Source organism: Agelaius tricolor, unplaced genomic scaffold (assembly GCF_023055355.1).
Source record: "Agelaius tricolor isolate 1412-34295 unplaced genomic scaffold, bAgeTri1.0.p SCAF_24, whole genome shotgun sequence".
Lineage (NCBI taxonomy): Eukaryota > Metazoa > Chordata > Aves > Passeriformes > Icteridae > Agelaius > Agelaius tricolor.
The window spans coordinates 3,800,352-3,825,322 of NW_027269284.1; the positions used below are offsets into that span (position 1 = coordinate 3,800,352).

General features: G+C 41.9%; 1 protein-coding gene across 9 annotated transcripts in view; it reads left to right on the plus strand.

The window, feature by feature from the left end:
- Window positions 1-876: 876 nt before the first annotated feature.
- The window catches only part of ST3GAL5 (ST3 beta-galactoside alpha-2,3-sialyltransferase 5), a 30,402-nt gene continuing 6,307 nt past the window's right edge, over window positions 877-24,971 (plus strand). Inside the window, exons 1-4 of one of the 9 annotated variants that reach the window (XM_071447139.1) lie at window positions 877-1,067; window positions 19,612-19,723; window positions 21,434-21,548; window positions 23,461-23,804. In XM_071447139.1, coding sequence (XP_071303240.1) covers window positions 19,614-19,723; window positions 21,434-21,548; window positions 23,461-23,804 — 569 coding nt within the window. In that variant the 5' untranslated portion in view covers window positions 877-1,067; window positions 19,612-19,613. Of the gene's footprint in view, window positions 1,068-8,449; window positions 8,703-19,611; window positions 19,734-21,433; window positions 21,549-23,460; window positions 23,805-24,971 lie in introns of those variants that run through there. The other 8 variants (XM_071447144.1, XM_071447146.1, XM_071447142.1 and 5 more) reach the window with 8 other exon arrangements.

Below are 24,971 nucleotides of genomic sequence, written 5' to 3' on the forward strand. Positions count from 1 at the left end.
AAAGCAAAGAATAAACCTGCAGTATTTTCTCTTGGTCTAGCCACAGAGGTGTATTTGCATTGCTGCTTCACTGAAGCAGCATCTAAACACCCAGGACCTCACAGCCTTTAGCCACAATCTCTCAGCAACAAACCTTGCAGCAGAGAGTGTTCAAAACCAACACACATTCCAAAGATGCTTTTTTTTTTTTTTCCAAACAGAAATAAAAACAAAAGGAAAACAAAAATAGAAAGAATAGACAATGCAAATTTAAGTCAAAGTAAAAACAAACATATGGAACATCCAAAGCAAGGAGAAGGTCCAAAGATTCCTCCAAGCAATCCTGCAACTGAGTTTTCAGGTACAGGCTTTTGCAGGAAAAATTCTTCATAAATCTATTACAGCATCAAAACCACATAAGTCTGTTTCTCCATCTGAAATGCCACATCTTAAGCAAGTCATTTGGCAGCAGTGGGAAGGGTAAAACTGGCATGTGTTGGCTCAAGGCACTTGGTTTTGAACTGGCTGGCAAACAACGCTGCTCTCATCTTTCAGTGCTGATTTATCCTGGCGTAGGCACAACTCTGGCACAACTTCAGTGTTTTTAGCAAGCGAGCGTGATTTACCATTTGTACAATTCTAGGAAGAGCAGTTTCATTTCTGCTCTCAGGATGAGATATCTTCCACATGCAGGAAGTGTTGGTGGTCTTACTGCAGTGGAGAGGATGGCAGGTGAGTCCACCCTCCGAAGGGGGATCCTAGAAGCACAGCTGAGCCCCCAGCTGTAAATGCACACCTTGCCTCCTACCTCTGTATTTTTAGGGCAAGACATGGGCACCCACTGGTCCTTTCTGTAACATCTCCCCAGATTTACAGAGAAGAAGTGGATGGACATTCTTTTCCCCCAGAGGTGTTGAACCAAAATAATCTGATTTAACAATGACTTGGAATGGTCTGTCTTGATAAGTACTGCTTAAAAGCAAACCCGAGCCTGAGAATGGGGAAAAGAAAGAAATAATAGAGAAGATGGTTTGGACCTGTGCAGAAGATGATCTTGTCATGCATGATCAACACATGATGGCAGACAGGTAGGTCCCAGATCATGCTACCCTTGCTGGGCTTGGCACAGGTGGGGGAATGGAGACTTTTGCTGGGGCAAGACTTTGAAATAATAGCCTTGTTTCTGGAGAAGAGGGATCACACATGGGATTTCTATGGCTGGTATATGAAAAATGCCCAGTGCTGTACCAATAACCTCATGCTCTCAGAGCTTGTGTCCTTCCCCTTTGGACACCAGAGAACAGCCTCACATCTTCACAGTGTTTGTTCTGATTTGTTCCTCACACTGTCTCCATTTTGCTTGTTCTTTTTCAAGCCTTTTAATTGTTTTGTCCTGCTCTGATTCCTATTATGGCACAATAAAACTGTGTGCTGTGCAGAGCATGCTATATTTAATTCGTCATGCAGTTCAGAGAAGTAAAAGAAACTTTTCAATAACAGATCCTCAGCAGATCCTGAAAACCCTGCATAAACTCTTGACACGGCCAGGCACTATTTATTCAACGTAACACAAAGCAGGACCCTGTCTGCCTGTGGCACATTGTCAAAATACGCTCTTCACGCTTTCTGCAGCTGAGAAGAGCCTTGATGGGTTCTGGTAATTGCTCTTGCATCTGTCAGGCAATGCTAAATCAGCTCTTTCCTCCTCATTACTCCTTTGGGCTTGCAGAAAGCAGAGAAAATGCAACACATGTCAACAAAAACAGACATGTTTGGGTGTGTTCGGTTGGTTGGAGGTCAATGGTCACCCTTCAGTGCCTCACATAAGCAAAAACCCCCTTCTTCCCAAAGCAGAGACACAGACTGATCTCAGGACATCTCCTGGGACCTGTCCTGCAGATGCACCTGCAGTTCAGCAGTTGTAGCATTGCTGCCCAGTTATGCATGATATGTGTTATGCCCAGACAGAGTTAACTTAGACTTTATATTATGTAAAAACACTTTTGAGAGTGTACACTAACACAATCAACAGCTTGCACATCTGCTCAGTTTTCCAGATCTTACCACTGCCTGAAAAGAAGCCCTTCCAGCCCTGAAGCAGAGCTAAAAAGGCACTTTCCTCTTCTACAACAGCTTTAGGTCCACATCAGCGTGCCAGTGTTTGTGCAGGACAGCTGTAGCCCCAGTGCAGTTCTCTGGTTTATCCATTCACTGGCTGTGGCAGCTCAGCTGCACTCACAGCAAGTTGCCATTCTGCTCCTCACACTAAGGAAGTCTCTTTTGCCTCTGGCTCATTGGGAACACAGCTCAGGCAGCAGCAGTGCTCTTGGAGGCTGCCAAGGGGAAGGTACAGGGGGTTTCCTTCAATCACAGCCTTGTTAGATAACCGCAGATCTGGTTCACCTCATGCAAAGCTGCTGTGAAGATTAGAGTGATGGTTTTCACACCAGTGCTTTTCAGTTCACAGCAGGATGGATCAGTGAAGACACTGGTTCTGCCCTGTGAAGTTGGTGTTTTGTGTGTCTGAGCATGGGCATGGATGAACACAGGCTTCCCAAGACTTAGCTGCAAGATACTAACCTATGACATTTAAATGTACACAGGAAAGGAAAGGATGAAGGTGAAAATAAGGGATTGCTTGGGAGATCTGATTGCAGCCTACCTGTGAGGAGGTCATTGAAAAGAAGGAGGCTGCTCTTGAGGTCCATGGTGGGAGAATGAAGAAATAATGGGCATCAGTTGAAACACAAGAGATTCAGATATAAGGAAAAGCTTTTTTGACTGTGACAACAGTCAAGCAGTGGGGCAGCTTGCCCAGGGAGATTGTGCAAACTCTATCCTTGGATATTTTCAAGTCCCAGCTGGATAAGATCTTGTGTAACTTCGTCTGACCTCAGAGCCAGCCCTGCTTTAAGGAGATTGGAGAAGAGAACTCCTGAAATCCATCCTAACTCAAATTCATATGCTTCTAATGTGCCTCATTTCTCTGCAGAGTAGCTTATCTACTAAATGGTAAACAACATGCCTTGAAAGTTTGCTTAACTGATAAAGAAGGGCACAAAACAGAGTGGGGTCTGTGCTGCGTACATACTTCCTATTCAACAATTCTTTTTTTATGTCCCCTGCTTCATATATACCAACGGTTACAGAGGATGTACTAAGCAAACAGGATGATCAAAATCACAGTGTTGAAATTTAAACCAGCAGGTGATAAGTGCTTGCACTTCACTGTGAAGAAATCTACTGATTCCCGTAAACCAAATTCAGGAACAAACTGACAAACTGTATCAAGTGATTTTTATTGCATTTTAAAGATAAGTGCTGCAGAAGCTGCACAGGAATTAGTAATGTTCTAGAACAAGAAAGCTGAAATTCTCTTAAATACAAAAGAAAGCTTGCTAAACAAATCTACAGTTCTTTTTACTTGATGTTTTAGATTGATTCAGTTTTCTACTTAAATGCGGACATTTCCAGGAAGGGCTGGGGCAAGGGAGAAAGAAGGAGGAGAAAGGAGCTAGAAAAGTCTTTTTGGCTCAGGCTGCTATGATCGTATTTAATATTTCTGGAAGTGGCAGACCACAGATAGTCTTGTGGCCATGGTTCACTCCTTGGCCAACCAAGCCGCAGAGGAGGAGCTGTGACAACCTCCCAAAGCTGTTTGTCACAAAGCCGGCTTCACTGCATGTGCTCCTCTCTTGAATTTCTTAGAAAAACTCTTAGACATCTACAGTATCATAAAACAATTTAAGATTATACTTGCTCTCTGTTACTAATGCTTTGTGGCATTAGGTAATTGCTTAATTGAGCACTTAGAAAAGCATTAATATATTTTTCTCTGCAAATGCATTATTAATATATACATTACAATCTCTGCTGTTAAGGCTTTGTACAATTATTAATAGACTTAAAACACTGAACTGCATGAAAATATTTTCTGCTAGGGAAAAGAAACTCAAAAGGACACAAATCATACCCAGTCTACCATCAATATAAATTAAATATTTATATTGATACTTCTACACTCCAACAGTCCTAAGTCACTGTCTGCACCAGTTGAAATGGGAAGTATGAATATTTCTATTCTGTTTAACATTAATTCACAAAGCCAGCTTAGATGGTTGAAGAATAACAACCTGATTTGCATCCACCCCTTTAGACCACTGACTTCTCCACCATACAGTGTATTGTTTTTCTCCGGAGCAGCAGACTACTTATCACTCCTCCCATGTAGGTTGTACTTAGGATTGCACTGATGACTTGCATTCTCCCAGAAATGAGAAAGGTACTACACCTACAAGAGATAATTTGTTTTTAATGCTTCTGGGAAGAACACATTAAAGATTTTAATGAGATTTTTTTTTTCTCAAAATAGTAGGCAGTGCCAAAAATCAATGTGGGCTTTAATATAGTGCTAAAAGCAGTGAATACAGTGAAAGGCAAAACAAAAAGCAGTACAAAAGCCCTATGCAATTACTTAATGACCAGAAATAGTCTGGGGAGATTATGACAGCTGGATGATCTGGAGTTGGGAGGTAAAAATAATCCTAAATCTACAAATCTGATATTGGGTTGGCTGAAAGCTCCACCCTGCCCAGCAGTTTCAGACAGATGTGAGTAGGAAGACAGAAAGAACTGGGAAAACACGTTCTGTACTTCCCCAAAATGTTTTTTCAGCTCCAGCAACTTACAAGTCAAGAACTTGCTGAGTTAGATCACGAGTCTTTGATGATTTTCCAGTTGCTTTTTAAGCTCATGCAAAGTTTTGGTACCCACTGTATCCTGAAGCAAAGACTTCTGGCTTAAGCATAGACTGAATGAAGCACTATCTCCTTTTGCTTGTTTTGAACGTTCCAAGTTCTCCTTTCATTTTCTGTAGCTCAGTTCTCATGCCTGGTAAGTCAGTGAGCAGTCTGGATTCCTGGTTCTTATTTGGATCTCTGAAGATTTTACATAGACTTTGATATTATCTCTCCTTCCCTGCAGACTGAAGAAACCCAGCTGAGTCAACCACGATCCCTTTCAAAGCCCTCCTACTATTTATGATAATTGTATTGATTTTTATTTGATCTATTCCAGTTCTAACATACTATTTTTGAACTAGAACTGCACAGGCAATTAAAGATGCAGGTGCAAACGGGGATTGACACAATGACCCTTTTTATCTGTATTTCTCTCTTAATAAATATTAACAATAATCTTAACAGTTCTCAGTTTCTATTTTGATCACTGCTGAGCCCTGAGTTGATGTTCTCACAGAACCAGCTTTCACAACCTCAAGGCCTTTTTTCTCACTGGTAAAAATCAACTCAAAGTTCCTCAATATATATGTGAAATTCAGGATTCTTTTTTTGATTGTTTTTTTTCCTTACATGTCAGCCTTTCATATTTATCAGATTTAATTTCATCTGCCATTTTGCCACTGAGTCTCTTGGTAGCATAGTCACTCAGTTTTTCTCAGTTAGCCCTACCCTGAATTGCTCATTATCAGCAACATATTTTGTAAATCACTACTGGCCTCCATTTCTATCAGTTATTTGTCTAAGTTTCATATCCATTAGCAGCCTTGTTTTTTACTTCCCTTGGGGGGGAATCTTACTGATTGCTTTTGGAAACCATCACAGAGAGTTAATTAAATCTTCATGGTCCATGAGCTTCTTGATTTCTTCAAAGACTTTGCTTTCAAAAAGCCATAATGACTTTCCCTACTGTGTCATCTTTTCTGTGTGGCCATTAAGTTTTTTCCGTTCTTCAGCATAATTTCTACTTATTTGTCTGTCAAGGAGATTGGGCTTCCACGTCTAGAGCTTCCACAATCTTCTCCAAAATACTTTAAAAAAATCTGGTGTCACATGAGCAACTCTCCAGACCCCTCCCATGCTGAGGTAACTTTAAGTGAGAAGTCAGAGGCAGAAGTTAGTACCTGAAGCACTTTGAGCTGCTTGACAACTCGTGGTTGAACTCCATCTGGTCTCAGCAGTTGGCTGCTGCTCACTTGTTAATGTGTTCTTTCATCTTTTATACTTGCACTGTAATCCAAGACATGTTTTCCTAATTATTCCCCTTAAAGAAGCTTCCCATTATGGAGTTCACCCATGCTCATCTATCCCACTCACAAATGCAAAGATAAATTCAGCCTTTTTTTCCTGGCTGTATCTTCTCCAGATGTTTCTTCTGTGTATGAAACAATCTATTTGCCTTATAGAGCTGTCAAACTCCAGCAGGCTCCCTGATTTGTTCTAGAAAGTCTTGCTATTATTTCTTATAACTTTTGCAAGCTGACCCTGAAACTTCCTTCTGTATCCTTCTCATAATTTTGTGCTTAACCCATCAGAGGTTACAAGTCTTTTCTTTTACCCCCTTTTAATGAAAGGTGTGTCTTGTTCTATATTGCTCCTCTGTTTTTGAAAGGAAAGCAGAACACTGCTGATTTTCTTTGTCATGGTGCTACAAGGGTGTTGAAACCAAGGATGCTAAAGTTTCTGCTACAGCATATGTCTTTGTCAATAATATGGCACTCTTTAGGACCAGGGATTGCTTTTCCTCTTCTGGCTTCCCAATAAGCAGTCACAGATACTTCCTGAAATGTCAGCTCTACCCCTTCTCCCTCCTGTGACATTTATCCAACTTAATTTGAGTTATTGAAGTCACTTATGATTGTGTTTTTTGCCTCTCAGGCTCTGATCTCCCTGCCTTGTTAGCTGGACTGGTGATGAGCTCCTAGTACTGCATTTTTCCTATTTATTTCTGGGACTTCAATCCACTGAAACCTTATTTATTGACAGAATTAACTGCTAATTGGAGAATCCTCTAAGCTTTCTTTAAAATACAGCATCACTCATCCACTGTCATGCTTCGTCCTGCCTCAAAAATACGACATGTATCAAAACTGATTGTTCACTTTTCCTATCACATTTCAAAATATGAACACAGTGCATCTTTGCTGCATCTTTGCTGCAGCTGCTTGCAAAGCCTGATTGTCTCCTGGCCAAAGCCCAATGTGACAGGCCTTGTGACACCCTTGTTCATGAATGGCTGTACACTCAGGGTCTTTATTTACATCTGGCTTCATCTGAGAGTCCAAACTAATGAACAGTTGCTTGCAATTATGGAGGAGGACTAAATATAAGAGCTAATCCTCAATTGTGTCAACAGCTGAAATAACAGAGCAGGGAACATTTTGTTTCTGACTTGTATATGTTTTCTCTTGAATCATACCAGAAGTGATCAAGGATCTGCAGTGACTACAACTCAAACCATCAAACAGCTGACAAAACAGAGAAGAAATATCTTATCCACTGTAGAAAATGAGGTGTAGTTTAACAGGAACTGTGAAGAAATGACCATTATAAGGATAGAAAACTGTGTTTATCTTGTATAAAATTTGAAAGCATCTAAACTGTCCTGCTTCAGGACATGTGCTCATCTATCCTTTACAGTGAGGGAACATTTCTACACCAGTCAGAAAATGGTGGTTGTTTTCAGATCTCCTTGTGTTCTTCTCACTGAACTATATCACTTCTTTTTAACTGAAAATGGCACCTCAGAGCCTGTTTTATCCTACCTTCTTTAAGGGCAAGTTTTCCCCTGTCTCCCCTGACATGGCCTCTGCTGTGTGTTCTGCACTGTACTACCAGGACTAATAATCAGCAGCTGCTGTGCCTGGAATCACTGATTGTTTTGCATCAATCATCTAGGTTAGGGAACCATTTGTAGATACCATAGCAATAAGTCAGATATTAAAAAAAATACAATTCCTAGCATCAGACAGGCTGTAATGACTTAATCCGTTTTCCTGCTTCATCAGCTTTCCCTCATCCGGTGCCCACGCTTCCTCGCTCCATTGGTTTTCCAGCTCTTTATTTGGTGCTTCAACTTGTGACTTCTAAGGCCATGCTCAGATGGATTTGCAAGGTCGTTTCCCCTCCCTTGAGAGTCAAGCAGCCGCTTACACGAGTCTACAACTACACCAGACTTTTGGGGTTTTTTTACGCATTCTGCGGCGCGTCGGGTCACAAAAATGAGGATTCCCTAAAACAGCTGCGGAGAGGCCTGAAAGCCCCAACGCACCAAAGCTCCTGGGAGTATACGGCACAATAAAAACAGCTCAAACGCTGTAACTTGAGGGGATCGACCTCGTTTTTCCGCAGAGGGCGAGTGAAGGCACCGGCAGCGAAATGAAAGGGCGGACATGAGGAGGGGGCGGACATGAGGAAGGGGCAGCGGGCGAGGGTCTCTTGGCTAGGGGGCTGTGTGTGTGTGCGTGTGTGTGGGAAAACCCCCCAAGCCCACGATTTATTGCAGAGGGAGAAAAGGTGAAGAAAGCGCTTATTTGCCACACGGCCACCGCACAGAAGCTGCGGGGCGGGGGCCGCGGCCCTCCCGCATCCCCTCAGCGCGGGCGGCGCCCCCGCCCCGCGCGGCGCCGCGCTCGGCCCCCATTGGCTGCGCGCCGCCACGTGCCGCCCCCGCCGCGCGCCGGCTCCGCTACCTGCGGCGGGGCCGCGCCGCGCCCGCGCCTCAGAGCGCCGGGGCCGCCGAGCGCCGCCCGCACCGCCCGCACCGCCCGCGGCACCGCAGCGGGGACGGCGCCGGCCCAGGCCCATGCAGCGGCGCCGGGCCTGCGGGCTCGGGCCGGAGCAGTCGGCAGGATGTGCCCCACCGCCCGCGCCGGAGCTTCCAGGTCTCTCCCTCCCTTCCAGGCAGGGAGCAGCGGGGATGGGGAGGTGCGGGCTGCGAGTTCTGGAGCAGATGGGCGGTGGAAGGCGGGTTTGCCTTGGGCTGGAGGGAGAGGATATGTTAGCTGCGGCTGGCTTGAGTTGTTCCTCTGGAATAAAATTTATAGGCTTCTGCTTCTCTGCGGGTTCCGACAGGCGTTTTGTGAGGGATTCTGTATTTCATGCTTGGAGTGATGTGAATGCAAACCAGATACGGCTTCTGCTGTTACTGCCAAAACCTTTCTGTTTGCTTCAGCGCCACTCACGAAAAAGAGTTTCCTTTTTTTTCCCCCTTTGTGCTGAGATTTTTTGTATCTATTTTTTCTATTTCAGTAAGTAATATCAAACTGTAAGGCTGCTGGAGGAGGGATGTTTATTCTGCAGCTCTCTTTAGTTAGGGAAATGATTAGGAAATGTTCTTTAAATTACGGGATGTAAATAGCTCTGCGGTGGAAAATGACTGGCTTTGTATCATTCTCGGGAAAAGGGTAGATAAAGATGTATATTCATTATTTCCCTAAAGAAAACTCATTAAGATAAATGCTCTTTTATGCTTCTGAAGTAGATATATATTTTTAAACTGCAGCTGACAATGGGACTGTACAGACTCGGTTTAGAGGGGGTGTTTTCCATGCAGACTCTGTCATTCCATCTGTTATGCTGCAGTGAGGTTGCTATCTCCCTTTTGGATCATGCAGCAGGAAACCTTGAGCTATCTCCTAGGCACTCTGCTAGCCAAACTCAGGGAATTTCTTTTCAGAGGTCAAAATGCAGCTGGAGAGTTAGGTCACAAAAGCATTTTGGTGCATTGTCTGCTTCCGTGGGGATGATGAGAAATGAGCTCATCCCTCCTCTGGTTTCCTGCAACTTTTTGAGGTTTAGCATCCTTCCTGCCATAGAGTTCCAGCAGATTGTCTTCCTACGTCCTGCTCTTAACTGCCTGTCAATCATTTGGCCAAAGTGTGGTAGCAGAAACTTCCTTTTACCGAGGAGAATGGGCTAAAAATGTTCAATTTTATTTACTTTGCATACATCAGATGTGAAGCGTGCCAAGACGGCTGCAGAGTTGGAGCATTCGGTGGGCAGGTTGTTTGTTTAGATTAAGAAGCCCTGGAACACTTCAGTAGTTCCTGAGGTATAATCAAGGCTAAATAACCGAAAAAGACCCAGACAATGATTCAGACTTGTCATGGTGTAATTTCCAAATTCTGTGTAAGTCTGAATGGAACTTGCTGTAGCAGAACAGGTTAAAGCATCCCCAGCAGGCACATCCAGTGCTCCAAACCCAGCAGGACACAGGACTTCAGGATTATGGAGGAGTCTTCCTGTCACAAGCAGCTCTCACTGATAATGTCATTCATTAATTATTAAAGACTTCCTTAAAATATTTGTAGGCTGTTATTTTCCATTACTCCTCTGGCAAGGCTGTTCCTTTGCTGCTCAGGAATCTTTTGCCAGTAGTCCCTCTTTGTTTATGTCCACTTTTTCCTGTGTGCTAACATTATGATTTTGTTTGAAAGGTTTTGTTTTGGCTTTGGTATTTACATGTTTGTTGCATCTAAGGACAAACTCTCAGTTCTTGTTTTGCAAAGCTGGACAAGCCAAGCTCTCTGTTCCCCTTGGGAGAGGCTCTTCCTTTACCCATCCCATCAGCACTCTCTGCAGCCTGTTAGGTCTCCTGAAGTTCAGAGCTTAAGCATTAAAATTGTTTACAGCAACGTTTTTTGCTGCATTGCAATTTTATTTTCTGCCTTTTCTTTATGGGAGGCTTTTGGCATCTCCTCTCTAGCTTCTGCAAGCTCAAGTGTGATTTTACTATCATGTCTTGGAATGTTAGATGATAGTGTGGTAAAAATGCTGCTGTAATATTGACATTGTTTCGTAATCACCAGTTTTTTGGGGCTATTCTGCTGCATAATTCAGATGTCATATGAAACATCTTGGCTGTGTTAAGTCTGCTGTTTCCTTAGCCCAGTAAAGATTAAAGCTCTGCCCTGCCTTTTCAGACCATTTCTTTTAGGAAAGATTTTTTTCTCTCAAACTTCCCATGTAAGGGGAAAGACCCAATTTGTTTTGGCTTCCTTGCAGGGGCTCAGAAATCTCTTCCACTCGTGCAAGATGAGATGTCCTGGTGCACTGTGCTTTCTTCCTGGCTGGTGTGGCTCTCCCTCCAGGTGCTGGAGAGGTGCAGGGCTTCCTCAAGTGTGGGTCTGGGGAGGAGGATGGGAAAGGGGAGATGTGCAGAGGGGCAATTTTGGGTAGCAAAATGCTGTCACACTGCAGCTCATTCACTGTGTGTGTCTGTGGGCTTCAGCACATGCTGAGGGGTGGCTGATATCAGCTCTGAGCATCTCAAGCAGGCAGGCCACTGTTTCTTGCTCCTGCCTAGAAGCTTCCCTTGTAAGAAAGAAACTTAAATGTTTAATAGCACACTGTTCACAACAGCAATACTCTTGGCAATTTTGGGTTTTTTGGGATTTTTGGGTTTTTTGGGAATGGGGGACTTTGGCATCCCAACGGGAGTTTTGGGATTTTTGGGATTTTTGGGATATTTGGGAATGGGCGACTCCAGTATCCCAAAGGGAATTTCGGGATTTTTGGGGACTGTGGTATCCCATGGCAATTTTGGGTTTTTTGGGATTTCTGGGTTTTTTGGGAATGGGGGACTCTGGCATCCCAACGGGAATTTTGGGATTTTTGGGAATTGGGGACTGTGGTATCCCATGGCAATTTTGGGTTTTTTGGGATTTCTGGGTTTTAAGTTACCCATTTCTTCCTGCTTGGCTGGGACACTGACTTTCTGTGGCTCACTTGTGAACCAGAAAAATTCCATATTCAGATGCTGCTTTTGTCTGTCACAAAGCACCAGCAGCCTGCTTAAGTGTTGAAGCACATCTTGGTGATGTTTCTTGTGTTTGTTTTATGGGTTTTTTTGCTGTTACTCACTTGAGAGCACCTGAAGGAGGTTTCAGAGAAAAGCCTGCAAAGTTTGACTAGAGAAGAGGGTGCTAAGATGTGAAATTAAGAGAATATCTCTATTTTGAACATTGAGCTGTCATTTAGAACCTCAGTAAGAGTTCTTTCCCTATAATATTATTTTAGCAGGACTGTTTTGATTGTTTTGGACTGCTAATGTCCAAAAGGTTTCCTGTGAATGATGCTGAGAGGCAGTGATGGTGTTGCACTCTGAGTATCTCTAGTTAAGCTGATAATTGGGCTGTATTTGAGCTGAAACCATTTCTTTTGATGTTCTAGCTGGATGACCCAAGGTTAACAGCAAAGTGTAGCCTAACTATGTGTATCCTTCCTAAAGGAAAAGAGTGCTCAAGTAGACACAATTATGAAAGGTTGTTAATGACTTTATGAGTTGCTGGTCGATGTTGCAAAGAGGATGTAGGAGTGACCCATTAAACAATTAGAAGAAAACACAAGTAGAGTGTCACAAGGCAAGGCTTGAAAAATCATCATACCTCTAGGACACGAAGATTGCTTTGTGATATTCCTGCCTCCAGGAAAAATAATTTTCACCTGTCATCCTGTTGGTGCCTTTGACAGTTTCTGTCAACTGCTCTGAAATTCTCATTTGCTCCTTGTTTCACTTTTTACCAATTATGTCCACACAAATAGCGTTCAGTAATAAGTTCTCATTTTCTGAGGAGACAGATCTTGACCAAATGAACTGCAGCTCGTACAGACAGCATTGTTTTAAATTCTTACTGTCTGATAAAAAGCCCTTTCCAGCCAAAGTTCATTTTGTAAGATTCCTGTTGTAGGTGCTTATAACCATTTTATAGGCTAAACTTTTTTTCTGCTATCACAGATGTATTCTTCAATTAACCAAAACCACTGATTCTGTTCATGAAAACAAATGCTTTTTTCATTCAGTAGTAATAGGCACTAAGCAGATAATATTCAAGGAAAGTTTCTCAAGTGTCTAAATGTCAAAATGCCAACTTTACTGTGGGATTTATTTAGTGGTAGATGAAGAAATAATTGGCAGAAGTCTCTAATTTTTAAATTTAGCTTCATGTTTTTCCTGTGGTGAGATGTCAGTCCCTAATCTGCCACAGCTCCCTGGATGCTCTCATTATGTCTTGTGATAGGAAGTGGTAGGATGGTGATCAGGAAATTATTTGAAGATAAACATCCAAGAGTGAACATACTGCTACAAACCATGACACAAAAGTCTCATGCTTTAGCATGTTCCTAGTAAGTCTCCTTTGGATCATTAATATCACTGGAATTTTCCCTCATGCTGGTGATTTTAGAGGATTTTCGTCATGCACCATTGAACAAAAAATCCTTTAAGAAGGTATTTCTGCATTCACTGTGTCATAGGAGGAGATTTTCCAATCAGACACATTTCCTTTGGGATAACTTGTCTGTATTTCTTTCCCCACTTTTCCTGAGTATTTTCTGAATATGGGCAAATGGGGCCATCCAGATGAAAGGCTTTTTACTTTCCTTGTATAGATTTTAAATCCAATTTCAACATGTGGGCAGGTTGTTAGCTTTTCTGATCTCTCAAACCTGTGTTTAAAATTCAGCTGAAAAATTTGGATTTATTTCTGCAGAAATCTTTGGATGATTAACCTCATGTTAACCTCATGAAGTCCATTGAGGTCCTGCACCTGTGCCAGGGCAATCCCAAACTCAAATCCAGGCTGAGCAGAGACTGGATTGGGATTAGCCCTGAGGAGAAGGAATTGGGGGTGCTGGTGGGTGAGAGGCTGGACACGACCTGGTCTTTGGAAAAGGGCACAGAGTGGCAGGGCAGGTGGGAATGACTTCACACTGACAGAGGGCAGGGTTAGACTGGGTATTAGGAAGAAGTATGAATATTCAGGAGGTGGTGGTGTTCTCTGGGAGCAGGATTCCCAGAGAAGCTGTGGCTGCCCCTGGATCCCTGGAAGTGTCCAAGGCCAGGTTGGAAGGGGCTTGGAGCAGCCTGGGGCAGTGGAAGGTGTCCCTGCCCTTGCCAGGGGGTTGGAACTGGATGATCCTTGATTCCATGAAAGCCAGGCAGTCCTTCACTCACTGCACTTTCTGGAGTGCCTCTTGCTAGAGGATGTTCTTTTATTTTCCAGATTGCTTTTGCTTGTTTTGTAATAACAAATCCTTCATGTCACAGGAGAATATGTTTCCAAATTGGTTTTGTATTAAGAAATACTTTGTGTTTTGGATGGATAAAAATACCTTGGCAGCAGTTCAACTGCACAGCTCTTGTAGCTGTGGAGTCCTTTGTGTATAATGGGGTGCACAGGTAATCTCCTTAGCTTCAGCATTTTTTTCTTTGCAGTTCACACCTAATTGTTATTGAGATGAGGCTTGATCCACTGTTGGTTTAAGAAGATTTGTCTATCATGTTTTATATAAACAGATAGAGGTTATCTGTGAAATTTCTTGTTTATGGTTTATTGTTTCCAATGAAGAGATGATGATGTTTGAAAGCATGGTAAGGATCTGAAGGTATCATGGGATAGGGAGAGTCCCTGAGTAGGGAAACCTTGGGGGATTTGTGGGCCTCCCATGCCACTGTAGGTAAACTGGTAAGACACAGTGTTTACTCATCAGTTAAGCTATTTTGTTCTTTCCAATATTAGAATTGATGATTAGCAGTTGTATTCATTGACAAAAATCCTATTACTTCAAAATTCCCTGAATCAAGACTGGTTTGCCAATTCAAGAGACTTAAACAGATTGTGGGATGGATGCAGGAAAGAATTGGGAGAATTTTATACTGATTTTTGAATCAATTTTGTAATGATGGACTTAAAGTAGAGCAGACAATGAAGAATTCCAAATTTTTCATATTCTTAGCTAGCATCTGAGAATCTGTTTAGTAACTGGCTTTGAAGCATAAACCAAAAACCTGCCACCTAATTAGTCATTCCTTTCATTCCCTTTTTTAATGTCTCAGCCTTACATTTTGATTGCTGTGGATTTCAGTCCTGCAGAAGCAAACAAAATCAATCCTAACTGTAAATGTCACCAAACTGGTTTTCATGTTTTGACATAAATTAATAGCATTCTCTTAAAATACTTTATCATTTTTGAAAACCTTAATTAAAATTAATAAATTGTCTATTTGGTCAATAATGAGGATGGATTGAAATGTGTAATCTTTTCATGGGCCCAACTCTTGCAAGTAGTCACAGACATTAATGTTGGAGTTGTCAGTTTTTTGTCATTTGTTTTCTCCAAATGTGTCCAAAACTAATGTGTAGTTAAAGTTTTCTTAGTTATTCTCTTCTAACTTCTTGCATGCAGTTTTGTGGTATATCTGTGGGATTTTTTTTGTCTTGTTTAAAAGTCACAGAACAGGAAATTCATACAGAATTCATTATTAAACAATAACCACATCTCAATTAAAAGTGTCTTGCTCAAGTTTTTTGTGTAAAAACACCTTCTCTGCTTTAAAACTTTGTGTTTCTCTTTTGAAACAAATGTTGCTTAAAACCAAGTAGCTTTTGTCTTATCCTTTACTGATTTTGGAAATATGTTCAAGTAATTTATGTGTCTCTGATTCAGGGGAAGAGGCATGAAGTCAGCAAGTGGCTTTGGGGTATTTTTGCATTAATTTTCATTTCTGTTTTAAAGCCTGCAGGAGCCCCACCATTCATGATTTGTAATTCCTTTATGTAAGTGTGACTTTTGGGTTTCATTTTCTGGGGGCTTTCCCTGCAAGCTTCTTCATCTTGTTACAGGAACTTCAAAGGCTGCTTTGTGCAGCAGGACCTTGCTATTGACTGCCTTGTAAAGCTGGGTGTTCCCACTGCTTCTGGTGCTACTGTGAGAGGAGAAAGTGGAAGTGGGAGCATCACCTGTGTGGGGTTGTGGATTTGGGGTTTGATGGGAGTGTGGTGAGGATGCAGGAGTGTGCATCATCCTGCACTCGTGTGCAGGCTGTCTGCTCCTGTCCCCATGCCTGCTGAGGCACCTTGGCTTTGGCTTTGGGTAAATCCAGGTGCTGAAATGCATTTTCCAGAGCGTGGCAGTGGTGATGTACAACTTGATACATGCTGCCTTTTAGCTTTTAGCATTCCCACATTAAAAGACTTCCTGAAGGCTTAAATGAATTGCTTCTGAAATACTCCGAGTGTGGAAATGTTGTGTACATAAGAATAACAATGAGACAAAAGTAAAAGAATAACACCACTAAAAGCTTTGGAGTATATTGTATTAATGGACAATTTAGCCTTAGTAGCAGCTTTGCACAGATCACTTAAGTTCAGTAGATAAAACAAATTTAAATCCCTTGATTCCTCACTAATTACACCACAATGAGTAACTATAAAAGTGTCAGTGCAAAATGTGGTCATAACACCACAACACTCCTGAGCTGTGTTTTGTACACAAACTGAGACATTTGCATTTATGGCTCTCAAAACAACAGTACCAGGGCCCCTTCCTGAAAGAATGTAATGGTGTTTGTTTGCAACATCTCTTTGGTCCTCCTCGGGTCTTGACTGCTCTGGTTCTCTCTGCAAACTCGGAGACTTTTAATTCAGGCAGACTGTGGGAAAGGTGCACTCTAAGGTGCTTGTTACTGCCACCTTGCTCTTTTGGGCAGTCTTGCACCATTCCAGCCAGTGAAAGGGCTCAGTGACTTGAATAAGGGTGCAGGATCCAACCCTGAATAATTAAAAAAAAAAAAAAAGCTGTGCTGGACAGATGCATTTTGACTTGTGTTGGTCTATATTGGTCTATATATATTGACTTGTTTGAGAAGGGACTCATCTGTCATGGTCATGACTGACAAAAATCAAACTGAAGTAAACTGTTGCAAAGGAAATGAAAACTGACATTATGTCATTTATATAACAAAAAAAAATGATTGTGCATACTAAGAGTTGGACTTGGAAAGGATGTGTTGAGGTGATTAAATTCTCTGTTTCATTGTTTCTTTTTGCACATCCGTGATGAGTGAATCAGGGAACAACTGGAATTTGTTTTGCTCAGAGGCAGGGATCATTTTCTGATAGCACTTACTGCAGTCTTGTATTCTTGTTTTACTCCCTTCTGTGTTCATCACCCTCCACCTCTCCAGTTCCTTCTTTGTCTTTCAGATCTCTTGCAGCCTGGTACCAAGTTTGACTCATTCTTTTACACAAAATCCATTCTGACCTAGGTTCCTATGACCTGTGATCAAGTTACCTCTTTCTGTTTACCTGAGAGAATTAATACCTGCATTGTTCTCTCCTGAAAATAGGTGAAGCTTGTTTCCTGCTTTTTCATTTTTGAAAAGGTCCCATTTCATGCTTCTCCCCAGCTGTGTTTGTGGAGATCTGTGGGGCTGACAGATGTAGTTGCTGCCTTGCTTTATGCTGTAGCAGCTTTCTGTGCTCCCATCCCTGCCCTGAGCCGTTGGTGTTGGTGAGTGATCCCATCCCTTTCCCAAACAGTGCTGGGTGCCTCCTGTTTGTGCTGGTGTGAGGCAGCCTCCTCTGAGTTGGTCTGATGGAATGTCCTCTCTGTGCTGTGTGGGGCAGTCCTGGAGCTTCCACGTGGCATGCAGGCTGTGTTCACTCTCTGCAGCACCCTCTGGTCCCAGCTCCTGCTGTGTGCTGGTGTGATCTTGCTCCATGAACTGGGGCTGCTCCCTGTGCATGCTGACAGTGTCTCTGTGGATTGCTGTCACCTCTGAGCTGTGTTAGTGTCCAGGTACTGCATGAGAGCTGCTGAGTTGCCTTCTCTGTGTAGTGTGGCAGGAAGGATGTGTGTTGCAAAGGTGATGGTACCAGTCCTGCTGGGCTGGCACTGGATGTCTCAAGGTAGAGCAGTTCAAGTTTGTGATCCATAACTTGCCCTGGGATATGGTCCTTGTAACACATTTTTTTACATCTTTACCCATGTGAACTTGAATGATTTGCTGCCAATAGTAGCTGAGAGCAAACTGATGTGGATGACTGGGGTGGTGGTGTCAACACCCAGTTTTGCACCCCAGTGCTGGTTTTATTCAGCAGTATAGATTCAGCCGGTTAAGATGAGGTGTTGATCTGAGTAAATGAGGAGCTATTAAGGCTTCATAGGTTCCCTGGGACCTGCTGTTTTGTCCTGTGTCCTGACAGGTTGTGTGGTAGACAAGAGGTGGATTTGATTTCCAGCTTAACTGCTAGAATTCTGGGGGATGTAAATTACCCCTTAAATTGCAGTTTACCTCTTTTCAAGACAACCATGTTGGTAGTGACTTCAGATTTTATTCCAGATTTCAAAGGGGCTGGAACAAAGGCCAGCAAATAGGTGTGACAGCTCAGAGCCTATGCAATTAGTAAATTATCAGGTGGGGAATTTGAGGTTCTTAGTGATGCCATAATAACCAAGTTACTTGTGTTTGAGGTAAGTGATCACGTTTCCTGCTGGCAAAAACCATTAGGGTTTTCCTGCCTTGCTGTGTTTGTGGGTTGTAATTGTTTGCATGTGACCTTGAAAGCATGACTTGACTGTTGCCTGCTCTTCAAAGGGCTTCAGATGCTGTTGTTGATCTTTATCTCTCCTTGTCCCACCCTCACAGGGTTTTTTGGCATTTGACCTTCCTCTGTGATTATCAGTAATAATTTCTCTCTGTGCAAAGAGACTGACTTCGAATCATCTTCTGAATTAGAAGCCCTTGACACTTCAGTGGTCTGGATTTGATACCTGGAGGGGGTACTTCTGTCTCCTCAGCTCCTTCATCCTGGTGTTTAAGAACATCAGTTGTTTGTCCAATCAAGCAGTGTTTTCAAGTGGCTGTACAGGCTAGTTCAAATGGGTCATATCACCATAAGCATGAAAAGAGAATGAGGGAAGATCATCCCTAGAGGAAAGCCTTCCCTTACTCTTGCTCTTTTATAGAAGTTCTTGTGACAGAGCTGTTGGCAGGAGAACAGAAGAGGTGAACACCTTTGCAGTGGGGAGCAGAGAGGGTCAAGTACTGAGATCAAAGGAAGGAGCAGGGCTGAAATCCTGCCCTGTGGAGGAGCAGGCTGCACCTTTCCATGGCTGGCTGATCAAAGGGAGTGCTCCTTTGGGTGGGGAGGACAGGAAAAACCCTTGCCTGTGTTCCTTCTCCCTGGGAAAACCAGCAGGCTCATACAGGTGGGCTCTTCATGGGCATTCCATCCTCACATCTTTGGTTACTGGCAGCAGCCTGGGAGAGGATGATGTGCCAGCCTGTATTTTTCTTCCCAAAATAAATATTGGAGCGTGCTGATAGAAATTGTGGGAGCAGCAAGATTGCTTCTTATCAGCTAAGGATCAGTGCCCTGCCCATGTGTGAGGGAGCACTGTGCTGCCCTGCTGGGCTCTCCCATGCTCTGTGCAGGGAGCTGTGCTGTGCTTCCCTGGTGCTGGCAGCCTCCTGGTCCTGCTGTGTGCCTGGAAGAAATTCCCTCCTCACCCTCTCTGGTGGCTGCTGTTGAAGTTGCTGGCCATGTTGTTGGGGCTGCTGAAGAGGTCAGTGGTAGATTCAGAGCAGTGATGATGAGATATGTTTGTTTGGCTTTGGGGAAACTGGGGAGGTGATTTGAAACATGGGCTTCTGTTCTGAGGATGGCTTGTATGGGTTTTGTATGCTGAGAGCATCCTTGAGGCCTAGTGGGGGGCATAGCACAGGGATTTGATTGAGTCAGGGGTCCTGAATACCCTGAGCATATTGTTTAGAGTGTTTGATGGTAACTGATGTAATTGGCAAATGTTAGACTTCAGGCTTGTGAAGCATGCAAAGACCTGGCAACATTTTTAGAATCATATTTTGGTGATGCAGCTGAAATGAGTGAGTTCTTGATCACAAGGAGCTCAGGAGCAATTCAGTATTCCTGGCACCATAACTAAGAATCACAGTCTTCTCTGGGAAACAAAGTTGTCACTCCATGGGTGTCCTGTGAACTTTTCTTCAATTCAGCAAAAGTTATGATCACTTTTTCTTTCTTTTTTACAGCAATGCTGAGTGACAGTAACTCTGTGAAGCTGAAAAGTGATCATTCACCTCCTGTGCAATGGTGTAAGGTGGCTGCACGTGAAGATGAGAAGACCAAGCTGGTTTTTAAAAGGTACTCGCAAGTAAGTGTCATTGTCACAGCTACACAGAGGACAGTTGTCCTACCCCCAGCCTGGGCAGTTGTAAAATGGCTGCAGAAATCAAGGCATGGGATTGCCACAGGCTGTGAATGGAGGGTTGAGCACACAGCTTTCCTGAAAACACTGTGAAAGCCAGGATAACTTGTTGTAGTACCTGTCTTCACAAGGCAAAGTGAGATCCTAGTACTTCACTCACAAGTATTTCCAATCTTTTTTGCATACAGGTAAATAACAATGCTGAGGCTTCTGTACAGTCTGGTAACTGAGGGAATGGAAGGCCAGTGGATGTTGAGTGGGTATCCTGGGGAGGTGTTTTCATGTAGTTATTTTGTTATGAAGGCTTCTGGAATGCTACATCAAAAACCTCACTCCTTTGTTTATAGCTAGACATCAAATTAGAATTAAAGGGTGTATGCACACGTAGATCCAGGACCATATTTTATACCTAAAATGTTCACTACTGTGATGCCATTTGAATTTTTAGGTCTTAAAGCTAAAAAACCCAGAGACATACTGTTACATACACAGGTGAATGTAACCTGAATGGTGCAACCCCAGCTGAATCTGGGGATATTTGATAAACTTCTGGAGGAAAACCAGCCTCATTTGTCAGCTGTGAATCTCCTGCTCTCTGCCTGTTGGCTGATCTCCAGGGGCTGCTGCCTAACATGCTAATGAAGCTCTTGGATCACCTCTCAGTGGAAAATGTAATTTAGTTAAGTGAGATATGAGAACAGTCCTGCTTTTCCCATGGTCACCTTTTTTGCAGCCTGTACTGTACACTGAGTGCTGGAATTGCATCTATTAGTTCACATAGTATAAGCTTTTTAAAAAAAAATTTGGAAATTTGTATTAACTTTATCTGAAAGAGTTTCAAGAAGCATTGGGCACTTAAAAACTTGTACATTTTTAAAAGACATTTAAACAAATATCTAATCCTTAGGAAACAATAGGAAATGAAAATCAATAGGAAAGCTCAAACTTCATACTTGAGCAAGAATGACAACTTTAGCCAAATAATGATGTAAATATTCCTCAGATGGGTTTAAACATGAAATGAGCTAAGTTACTTTCTGGATATCAACAGTGTTACTCTTTAGGAATGAGAAATTAGTAGATCAAAAATATGAGTAGTCCATGTTCTTCAATTTTAAAGTTGGTTGGTCTTTTTCTGCTGCATGTTTTGGGGGTGTAAGTAACTAAGGCTTTTCATCCTGAGCACCTGAGTTCCTCATTCTGGCCTGCCACTGAGTTGAAAGTTTTGTTTTAGTGGTGGCCATTGGCCCAAAATCATCCAATTTGAAGTTCCAGCCTTTTTTTCAGCTTGCATAGAAAAATGTTTTCTAAGATATGACCTCTAAAGAAAAAAAAGTCACTGTTGGTTTCATTATGTGAGAATTGTTTGACTCATCAGAGATGCATTTAAAATATATGAGGCAGGCATTTTCCTTATCTAGGCATCTATATGTGTTCATACTTTTGTGCAGATAACTTTGAAGAGTTATACAAGACTTGAAGTAAACAAAGCAAAAGGGTTTTTTGAATTCAAATGCAAGTATTCACATAAAGTTCAACTGTCTTAAATTTGCTTAAAAATACTGATTTAATAGTTGATTAAACATCAGAAAAAAAAAATTTTTTTTTTGTTTTTCTCTCCTACCCCCCACTGTCCTGCTTTTTAGAATTCTTGCACTGTTTGTGCTTGGAGGGTGCTTCCTTTATATTCTCAAATTGCATCTTGACCCTGAGGAATGTGACAGAACAAAAATGCCATATGTGGACCTTGATCGTGTAAAGGTTGGTATTTTTTAGTTTTTTTTTCATTTAATTAAAAAAAATGTTATTAATTGACAATACAAGACTTACAGGGCTCTACAACAAAGAACTAAAATGCTGGAATTATCTATTGAGCAGAAATGTATTTTGCTTCATCTCATGCTGTAAACATTGTTTTTTGTTCTTGTAAAATGACAGCAGAAGCACGTAGAGAAACTGAGTTTTTGGGGTAAAATTCGATAACTGTGGCTTTAAAATTTGAAATGGACATGTCATCATCCCATTTTGTCAGTGCACATGACACTGGTGATCAGAACATTGATACAAATGAAAAGTCACATATTAAAACACCCAAAAGTAATATATTAAACCAAAGGGCTTTTTTTTTTTTTTTTTTTTTTTACCTAAGCCAGTTTCCCAGTCTGCTTTGCCTTGTAGTTGCTCAGATGTTTTTGGAATCACAGGGCAAATGTCCAAGAGGGTACAGCTATGATTTCATTTATTCATTCAAGGTAGCAGCTACTTTCTTTAGCTACAGTTTTGCATGCAGCTTTTAAAGAGGTGTAAGAGACACCATTGAAGCCTTTGCTACTTATCCTATTTACACTTTATAACAGAACTTACCTGCCTTAGGGCTGTTACATTTCTGTCTTTGAATGTCTCAATGCTAATAGGCAACTTCTAGCAGAAACCCTGTATTAAGACAGCCTAATCTTAGCATTACTGCATGTGCATCCTCCCCCACTTGCCATCATCCCCAGTGCTTATCTTTCCCCTTCTGGACCTCTTTGCCTCCCCTTTTTTCTCCTTTGACTTATTTATTTTTTCAATAACATTCCTGATTCTGAAGAACAAACACATTAAACCAAGCAAACCTGAAGGCTTCATGGACTGTATTTATTGCTATCTCAAAAAGTACATTGTGAAGTTGTTCAGTCATGCTTTGCCAGAGTGGTGTTCATGCAGAAACCTTCATAATGGTGGTAGAGGAAGTTCTGTAGGTTAATCTTGGTTAGAAAAAAACCCCAAAAAACCAGCAGCAGAACTTCCCTCCCTGCTCCTTCAGATACACACTATTGTTCCTTAACAGTAGAGGGGAACTAAATTAGCAGTAGATTTGAATCTTGTGTCTTTGACTCCTGTGTTTGCTCGTGGGTTTTTTTAATTACACTGGAGGAGCCTTTGCTGTTTCTCTTTTTACATCAGATACCAGCTTGCCACTACAGATTTCTAAAAACGTGCACTAATAGTGTTTTGTTTGTAATATGAGATGGATCAATGTGTAGTTCTGTCTGTCACTTTAATCTTTTTATGCAGTATGGAACTGTAGTCTCTTATTTTGATGACTAGTCTTCGAGAGAAGGCCCGTAACGCCCCCACTTAGCATTCCTTTTAGTCATTAGCACTTTGGCAATATTTATAGAAGAAGTGTTGCCTCATTCTGTGAGTAACAAGTCCAGCTGCTGTTGCACAGAACTTTTACCCAATGGATGTGTCTCTGTCTCTGGTGGAATCTCAGAGCAGAACTCGGGTCATGCAGTTGAGCAGAGTGGAATTCCACTTGCTGCTAAATTAGACAGCTAGAAGTATGTCTAGGTTGTTTTTTTTTTTTTTATTTGGTGTTGCAAATGGTGGTACAAACAGCTCATTTTCACTTAGCACTTCTGCTACCTGAATATATTCTTTAGAAAACCTCATGTCTAGATTTAAGTGATAGAGTGGAGAGGAATTCCTCTGCAGGTTTTCACCGTGCACTGGCTCATATCTACATCTGAGTAAATACTTCCAAATTGTTGTACTTCCACACTGAAGCTTTCTTTATAACCCCTGTGTTTGCTAAACTGTTGGTGGTTAGCTGGTGGCCCACAGTGTGAGGCCTTTGTGCCTTCCTGCAGCTGGCTTTCCTGGCTGAATCCTGTGTGTTTTGTTTCAGAGGGCCCAGCAATTTGCCAGCGCTGTGCTGCAGGAGCAGTGCCGACCTTCTTATGCCAAGAAGGAGATGAGGAAGTTGTTTGCAGAGAAATACAGCATGGACATATCTCCCTTTGTAAGGAAAAATATGAATGAAGATGAAGCTTTATTTAAATATGAACCTCCATTTGGATTTCACAAGTTCTCTGATAAACTTAAAGATCTCCTTGAACTCTTACCTGAGCATGATTTACCAGAAGAGTTGAAGTCAAAGCACTGTAAGCGCTGTGTTGTTGTTGGCAGTGGTGGAATTCTCCATGGATCAGAGCTGGGTCACTTATTGAATCAGTTTGATATTGTTATCAGGTATGTCCTTTCCGTTTAAGGACTCCAACTACTTCTTCATTACTTTGAGCCAGCATTGTTTTTTAAGGGGAAAATATCTCCAACACTGATGCAACTTATAACACTGTTTCTGAAAGTGCTTTTGAGAAATTTAATTAGGACTTGGTGGAATTTTAAATTTTAGGAGCAAAATAAAATGTCATGCTTACAGGAAAGGAATTCAGTGTAATTATTTGTGGACTTCAGGTACAAAAATCACATGGACAGAAACTAGATAGAAACTAGTGACATCATGGACAAGTAGACAGTACTGGGTTTATCCCTTCACATTTTAAAGCTTTCAAATCTTAAACTTCAGGATTTAAGGACTCACCTCTGCTTTTTTCCTATGGCTAGTTTGGACGCTTCTTTGAAACATTTTTTTTATGACAGCTATTTCAAACACAATAAAAATTAATTGGTGTTTCAGTATACAGTTTGCTTACCTACTTTATAGCACACTTATCTTCCCTTATCTTTATGAGGTCAGTGACTGTTTTCTTTGATTGCTGTGATCTCAGACATCTGATTTACATGCTCTGTATTTGTGCCTTCTGACCATTACAGTTTGAACCACCTTGTTTTGAATCATGTAAAGTCGCAAATAAAATTAATACCAGCATTTTCTCAACTTGTTTTGTAAACTGAGGCTTGCTCATCTTATTAAGGAAATATTTCATTGAATCAATAGCCCTTATTCAAAGGTAAACAAATCTTGTTAGCATGTGGAGGGGCAGAGAACTTGCATTAGCTGTCCTCTGGAATTAGGGATGGCAGGATGAAAGTGATTTTTCTGTTGATGTAGAAAAGTTTGCAGGATTTGAGCTATTCTGCAGAACTAACTCATGCAGAGCGATGATTCCATTCTTGTCAGCTGTGTGCCAGCATCTGAATTTTTTGGTGAAGTGGAAGTGATATAAACCCACAGGATGCATTGCATTGGAGGGATAATTTGAATGAATTTTTGTGTGGAGTACTCGTGAGTGTGTGTGTATATATAAATATAAATATGTGAAAAGTTATCACACAGGTAACTTTCTGTGTGCTTTCTTCCTCTTCCACTTTTAAGCCTCTTTGAATTGACACAAAGCAAGACATATGAAGTTCTGCAATGCTGTCTTGAGTCACTTTACTCTTCAAGCTTTTCTT